The sequence below is a fragment of the Triticum aestivum genome, chromosome 4D (assembly GCF_018294505.1).
Source record: "Triticum aestivum cultivar Chinese Spring chromosome 4D, IWGSC CS RefSeq v2.1, whole genome shotgun sequence".
In the NCBI taxonomy this organism is placed as follows: Eukaryota; Viridiplantae; Streptophyta; class Magnoliopsida; order Poales; family Poaceae; genus Triticum; species Triticum aestivum.
In genome coordinates, this window is record NC_057805.1 from 394,428,069 (window position 1) to 394,435,774 (window position 7,706).

General features: G+C 40.6%; 1 protein-coding gene across 1 annotated transcript; it reads left to right on the forward strand.

The window, feature by feature from the left end:
- Positions 1-2,483: 2,483 nt before the first annotated feature.
- LOC123098144 (metal tolerance protein 4) lies at positions 2,484-7,274 on the forward strand. Its single transcript, XM_044520044.1, has 7 exons — positions 2,484-2,837; positions 4,908-5,080; positions 5,166-5,364; positions 5,456-5,634; positions 5,718-5,868; positions 6,298-6,431; positions 6,779-7,274. Exons 1-7 carry the CDS (start codon positions 2,651-2,653, stop codon positions 6,956-6,958), a joined length of 1,203 nt encoding a protein of 400 aa, XP_044375979.1. The 5' UTR covers positions 2,484-2,650; the 3' UTR covers positions 6,959-7,274.
- Positions 7,275-7,706: the final 432 nt, after the last annotated feature.

Sequence of the window (7,706 nt, forward strand, 5' to 3'; positions counted from 1 at the left end):
TATGTACATAAACAACTTGAATCAAAGTTATAGATCCTTTTTTATTATAAATAGTTCTTTCTTGCAAGAGCCCATTAAGAGTAGCTTGATAACCCACTGTGGGGGGCATTCTCCCTAATAAAAAGAGGATAGCTTTGATCCTGCTTTAATAAAACGAAAGATATTATTGACAAATAAAAGCATGCATTGGTTATTAATGTCTCGGAGAATTTTGTCATAGTTAGGGCGGTTAAACCAACTCTCATACGAGCTCCGAGTGGTTCATTCATTTGACCATAGACTAGAGCTACCTTTGGTTCCTAAATATTTTTTTCATCAATTACTCCTAGCTCACTATTAATTGTTGATGCACCTTTTTCCACATGAAGAGTGGTCAAATGTTGGCCATTGGACAAAAACTTCACATGAGAATGTCAAGCTCTATATATTTTTTATGTCCATTCTAATTAGTTAAATTTTCGGTCATTTCGTGTTTAATGGTCAAAGAAGAAAAACTACCAAAGCACCTCATAGGATGCAACATCAAAGGCCAATCATCCTCTCTCATTTTAAAAAAGGAGACAAACATGAAATGCATCATCATTGATATAGCTCAATGAATAGCACTACATGACAACTCTGGCTTCATGATGACCACATGTCACGTGACGAGTACAACTCTAGTTCATTCAACAGAATGGCACTACAAAGTTTTATTGTGTAGAAAATAACGAGCCCATTCAAACATGATGGCCAAGTTATTTTGGCGGCTTCTCCTATAAGCCGCACTCTCCCCAACTTCTTCCATAGGCCTAATATTCACACAACCAAAAATCAAGGAGAGGCGTAGAATAAAATGGCATAATTTATGTTGGTTCTGTGTGAGATGGCAGTCAAATTCCTCCAGGAAAATTTTGTGTAGGAAGCACTTCCAACCCTATCCCGTTACCATTAACAAGTGTCGAAACAACGTCTTAATTTGTAAATCTAATCCAAGTATTCAAGCAAAGACACATGTGAAGTGTTAATTTTCTCGAGTATCTGCTGCTCTAGTAAACTTTTGACACAAAATCCACACTTTAATGTAATGACATGTGCATATTCAATGTCACGTGATGGCTGGGGTCTTAGGGCCCACTCGGGCTTTCAATTTTTGTAAGGCTAACAAGAAAAAGAAAAACAATGCACTTAAACATTAGTCATAATGCGAAATGTTCACTCAAACTTAGTTAGAGGCAATGAACTATCTAGATATAGATATATACCTACGTCCATGTGATGGACAAAATAACCTAATTTTATGCTTTGGATGTATCCATATCTATATCTTCTATTTCAACCTTATACACCTATCCTTGTTGTATGTTTAAAAAAATCAAGAAATTGGGGTGCATTACTCATCACTGCAGCACCTGAATAAAAGTGCTACTTAGAAAAAACGTCCGTGTAATGTAACTTGAATCATTAGCTTTTACCGGAAAAGGGAAGTTCAAGACATGTGTATGCATGCCATTCTACATGTGCCCAATCGAAATCATTGAAATCGTTACAAGTAAATACACCATTTCAAAGAGAGACAAAAAAGAACACCATAGGCATGCATTTTCTAGGCTAGTGCATCACCTAAGGCGGAGATATGCCTTTTGCTTTAAGCATTGTTTAGCATGACTTAGTTTACCAAAATGAATGACCCAAGAGAGGTACACCATTTGGCATTTGCATGTTAAGTAGCACCGGTTCACATGCATGAGTCAACAACAAAACCACCAGCTGCCCATATGGTAGCATAAAAAACACTACACACACGTACAAAGTGTATGGGTGAAACGAAGCTCAAAAGAAAGTTGTTACTAGAATAAAAATAAAGCACAAATATGTCAAGTACCCATTTTTAGAATTTGCAATGAATACATCATTCATCTCGGCAGACAGAGTACTAAAGAATGAATTGGAAACTTACAACATCTTCTTGCCAAACAAAAGCTAATAGAAAATGAATACATGGTATAGCATACATTGTATCCATGATTTACCCGAAAATAGCATTAGCTTCGGGAAATTTGACAAAGAGAAGAAAGGCGAATAAGAAAACATAATCAAACATTTTCGATTAAACTAAGTACATTAGACCTAACAAGTATTTAAAGAAACCAAACATAAAATACATCTTTGTATTCACACTCTAAACGAGGGTGGGATAAATTCGACTTTCATACAATATCTCCACCCATAGAAACACAAGGTGGAATGTCATTTTAGCAGTTAGGTTAAGAGGTCTTGTAAGATGCTCCCTCCTAGCCGAACAGGACCGATGGTCTGGAGCTCTTCTGTAGGCCATAGCTGGTGTTAGCTGAAGCATTTCCCTCGTATTAATGACGTGATCCGAGCCGTCGATTTCGCAGCCGCACACAACCGTTGCGTCGATCACGGCCGTAGACGGTACGTTGTCCGCTTATAATTGCGGCCGCACCGCACAGGCCGCAGAGGCAGAGAGCAGCACGCAGGCAGGCAGGCAGGCGAGTCCTGGCTTTGGTCCTGGGGCAGACGAGACGCCAAAAATAAGAAGCGGCGAAGGGGTCGATCAAATCGGCAGAGAGAGAAGAGGGAGGGAGGGGGAGGAGCGGAGGAGGAGGCGGCTTCGACCCGCGCCGCGTTCCGGGGGGAGGGAGGCATGGAGGCGAACGGGCGCGGCGGGGACAATGACGCCGCGCGGGCGCCGCTCCTGGCGGGCCGGCGGAACTCGGTGGGGTCGATGCGCGGGGAGTTCGTGTCGCGGCTCCCCAAGAAGGTGCTCGACGCCGTCGACCCGGAGAGGCCGTCCCACGTCGACTTCTCCCGCTCCAAGGGCCTCCTGGAAGGTTCGGTTCGGTTCGGCGGGCCATCCTCCTGACCTCGCATTGCTTCTTCTCTCCTTCCTTTTCTCTTCTCTTCTCTTCTTGATTGATTGATCTGTACGTATTTTGGCAAGCACTCTGCTGGCGTTTGGCTTCCGTGGTCGTCATGTTGGCAGCATGTTAGTTACGGGGGAGGTGGCACTTTTGTGGGTTTTCTTGTTGGAGTCTCGTGGGGTGAACTGGTGCTGATTGGCTGAATGGTTGGTGGCTGTGCTTGCAGGGGCGTAGCTACGTACAGCTACCCGGTGTCACTGGCACCGGGTCCAATCTACACTTGCTTAAGATAATCCATTGATTTAGTGTGTAGGTTATTGATTTTTTGATGTGTTCTTCTATGTGGACACCGGGTAATCTTCAGTCTGGGTTCGCCCCTGTGTGCTTGTGATTCTGGATTCCGGAATTCCATGGATAATTCGATGCTTTTTTGGTCATCACCTTCCCGTTATCATGGCGGTATTGCCGGGACCAAAGGAGGTGTTTATTTTGACACTATATTTTTTTGACAAGCGTAGCAGCTATCTTACTTTGTGATGGACACACGAGCTCTCTATGTTTCGGTGCTTTGTGGTTGTTTCCTATGTTTGCAACTTGTAAACGCAAGTTATGTTTGTGTACTGGGTGACATTTCCACCTTTCTCTTTTGTTGCCTTGGTCCTGGGCACCAGGCCATGCTGCTTAAGATTGGGCCAATATCCCTTCTGTGCCCGTTCTGGTCAATACTCATTCGAATTATTTTAATTCTTTCTGTAAAAACATTTCAGGAACATAAAAATGAGCAGATGCAGTATGGCGTGGTGTGCCTCTGTTTACAGTTAACCTGAAACTGTATTGTGATTTTAGCTGTGATAGCTAGCACATTGCTCATTTCCATTTTGTTGCCTGTAATCTCTACTGACTTGCCCAACTTTGTTCCTCTCTCTGGATCTTACGGAGTAGTTCAGATACCAAAACATCAAGACAAAACAATCACTTTTCAAAGGGAGGGAACATCTAGAATCTACAATAGCGGCCGGCGTTGGTTTTTAATACCAACATCTCTGTCAGGATGTTCTGCATCCGCTGATGTGCTCTTTTCTATGTGTATCTTTGTGGGAAACTGGAAAATTTGGACTTTTCTTCATTGAGATTAATTTTTCAAGGCTGGAGGAATGAGACTTGAACCTCGCAACCTTGTGCGCAATCCTACACCCCTGTTCTTGGATTGATACTGAATGCGCACCTCTTTGAGACAGAACAGTGTTGCAAATTTTCAACCACATAAAATAAATTATTTGTGAGGTTTCATCGGCTGTACACTTTGATTCTTTAGTAGTTGTTGTGTTCTTTCTCTGTTTCTTTGAAACAAATGGGAGAGTTCTTTTACTTCTTTGAGTTGTTGGATCCAATCCAATCTTAGCTGTCTCAAGCCTGTCCTTGTCTGTTCTTGTTGTTTCTTGGGACAAAAATAGATGTTGAACAGCGGGTGAGACTATCTCATTCATAGTCTGCTAAAAGAACATTGCACCGTTGAAATTCATTATTTTCTGTTCCTATTCCTGTTTTTAACTTTTTAGCTGCTTTTTTTTCATTTTTATTTGTTTTCCAGATGTTCCAGTTTTTACTTGCCAGATATTTTTTACCTAGAAACAGTTAGTATATTTTTACTGATAAGCTAAGTATGCCAAGATGTGTATGCCGTGGCTTACTATGGTGGAATCTACTCCCTCCGTCCCATAATATAGGCTTACTAGTGTAGTGTCAAAAACGCTCTTATATTATGGGGTAGTGTCAAAAACGCTCTTATATTATGGGACGGAGGGAGTACATTTTTTTCTTTCAAAATGCTAGAACTAGATAAGGAAGTTTTCTGTAACCTTCATAAACAGGTAGTTTTATTTTATGTCCAATCAAGAGAAAGTATCATATTTCATAGTTATTTGATGGTTCCCCACAGAAGTGGTATACGACCCAATCATTTTTCTCTTTCTATATGCACAATATGACCTCTTTTATTAACTTACTGATTTAGTGTGATTAACTTTTGGGCTTATATAGGAGAGAAAGAATACTACGAGAAACAATTTGCCACCTTGAGATCCTTTGAGGAAGTTGACTCTATAGAAGAATCCAATGTAATAAGTGAAGAAGAAGAGCTCATGGAGCAAAGGCAGAGTGAATTTGCTATGAAGATATCAAATTATGCAAATGTTGTCCTCTTGGCATTGAAGGTTAGTATTTCCCCTCTGTATTTAGTAAACTTGCATAGACTCCTTTAGGTTAACTATACAATTCATGCTCTCTCGTTTTCTTCAGATATATGCCACAGTTAAAAGTGGGTCAATTGCTATTGCTGCATCAACACTTGATTCATTGCTCGACCTCATGGCTGGTGGTATCCTTTGGTTCACACATCTCTCAATGAAGAGCATCAACGTCTACAAGTATCCCATTGGTAAATTGAGGGTACAACCAGTAGGCATTATCATCTTCGCAGCTGTTATGGCTACTTTAGGTATGTTTTCTCAAGTCATGTCCTTGTTTACTTCTCGTTAGACTATTATCGTTGTCTTAAATTTTAAAGAATAATTATTTTGCATTTCCAGGATTCCAAGTATTTCTTCAAGCAGTTGAAAAGCTGGTAGTGAACGTGACTCCAGATAAATTGTCCCCACCACAACTCATGTGGCTATATTCAATCATGATCTTTGCAACAGTAGTTAAGCTAGCCCTGTGGTTCTACTGCCGGACCTCTGGTAACAACATAGTCCGCGCCTATGCTAAGGTTTATATCCATTTCTCAATTTGACTAGATTCAAATGAACAAATGAACATAGTTTACCTGAAGAAATGGGCTATTTTTCACAGGATCATTATTTTGATGTGGTCACGAATGTCGTTGGTTTGGCTGCTGCTGTTCTCGGTGACATGTTCTACTGGTGGATTGACCCAGTTGGTGCAATCGTCCTTGCAGTCTATACAATTACAAACTGGTCTGGAACAGTGTGGGAAAATGCAGGTTTGCAGTACTTGCTATACCATTAAAACTTGACATATGAAACACCAATTTCCGTATATAGTTCTCCAATCATATAAATAATCTGATGCCACAGGAAAATATTTGGTACAAGAACATCAGTTAGGAAAATTGATTGTAGGCCTACTGGACATGGATGCCTCAAAGACTCAAACTCTATGAAACATATTACATTATTAAATAAAGTTGAAGAATCAGGCCCTCCTGTCGATTTCCATTAAAGAAACCGACAACAGCTTTAACAGTCTTTTTTATATAATTAATTAATAGAAATACATAACTTGAATCCACTGATTACTCTGCCAGATTTAGGACTGGTATATAAGTAAAATTGCTGCATGTTACATTTTACAGATGACGCTAGCCTGACATATGGTTATTTATTAACACATATTGCTATCCTTGATGCAGTATCGCTAGTAGGTGAATCAGCTCCCCCAGAAATGCTGCAGAAGTTGACATACCTAGCTATCAGACATGACCCTCAAATTAAGCGTGTTGATACAGTTCGGGCATACACCTTTGGGGTGCTTTACTTTGTTGAGGTTAGTATATCCTACATCTATTTTCCATTATTTTTCATGCTCTTCTTTTAAGTGAATATATATTCCCTTCCCTGCAATATTAACCAAGATATGTGTACTATATCACGCATCTGTTTGAGACCCTGGGTCTTCACTAATTCTAATTGAACACTTATTACTGCTTTATTTATTACCATGTGTTTTCCATAGCATTTGTTGGAAGTAGTAGTTGAAACAGTACTGCATAAACGAATGAGATGTGCACGGTGGGTTAGGAACTGGATTCAGTAGCTTCATACATACAAATAGTACAGAACATTTAAGTACTTGTATGAACTTCACAACTCATGCTATCAGTGGACTGGCAGGTCGATATTGAGCTCCCGGAGGACTTGCCACTCAAGGAGGCGCATGCCATTGGAGAATCACTCCAGATAAAGATCGAGGAACTTCCAGAAGTTGAGCGGGCATTCGTTCACCTTGATTTCGAGTGTGACCACAAGCCAGAGCACTCGATCCTCAGCAAGCTTCCTAGCAGCCAGCCTTGATTACCATCTGAATTCACTGTGGAAAACGCAAGATGTTGGCTATTTTGCTTGCCGTGCAGGATTCGCTACAGTACATGGTGTCTTGCGCTATATGGAAGGGCTGAAGTTGAGCTAGGCATTGTTGGCCATCTAAATGAGATAAGAACCAGCGTTGGAGACTGTATAGACTTGTTTTGCGGAGCCCTCTAAGTGTCATGTTTCGAGTAAAAGTAGGTTACTTTTGCTTCTTGAAGCTGTCATTGTTTGTCTGCCACGAGGGCTGCAATGTGGAAATGTTTGCCACAAAAAGAAAGCAAGCGATTTTTGTGTGCTCAAAGTCAGTTTTGTGAACTTAGTATGCCGCTTGAGAAACCCTGCTGGCTAGGGTCGCAAGGAGCGAGCTAGCCCACCCGGGCTCGAGTCCTAAGTGGACCGTGGTGCTTAGAGATTTCTGCTATAAAAATATGACTCCAAGGGTTAGTTCTGAATGATTTTTTTTAGTATGCCGCTTTTTTACCTGTGTGGTTGGTTCTGGAAAAAACATTTGAAAAATGATACACTAACTTCGTTTATGGGCCATGTTTTAGACCTTTACATGGTATACAACATGTTTTTATGAAAATTGTATATTTGGGAAATTTTCCTCAACTTATACTTTATGAGTATCTCGCATAGCACATACTGTATAACACTATTTTCATCTAACTAATGTGAATATTTTCTATATATTAGCGCTTGATGTTTGCAAAGTTTGTACACTTGCTATGAA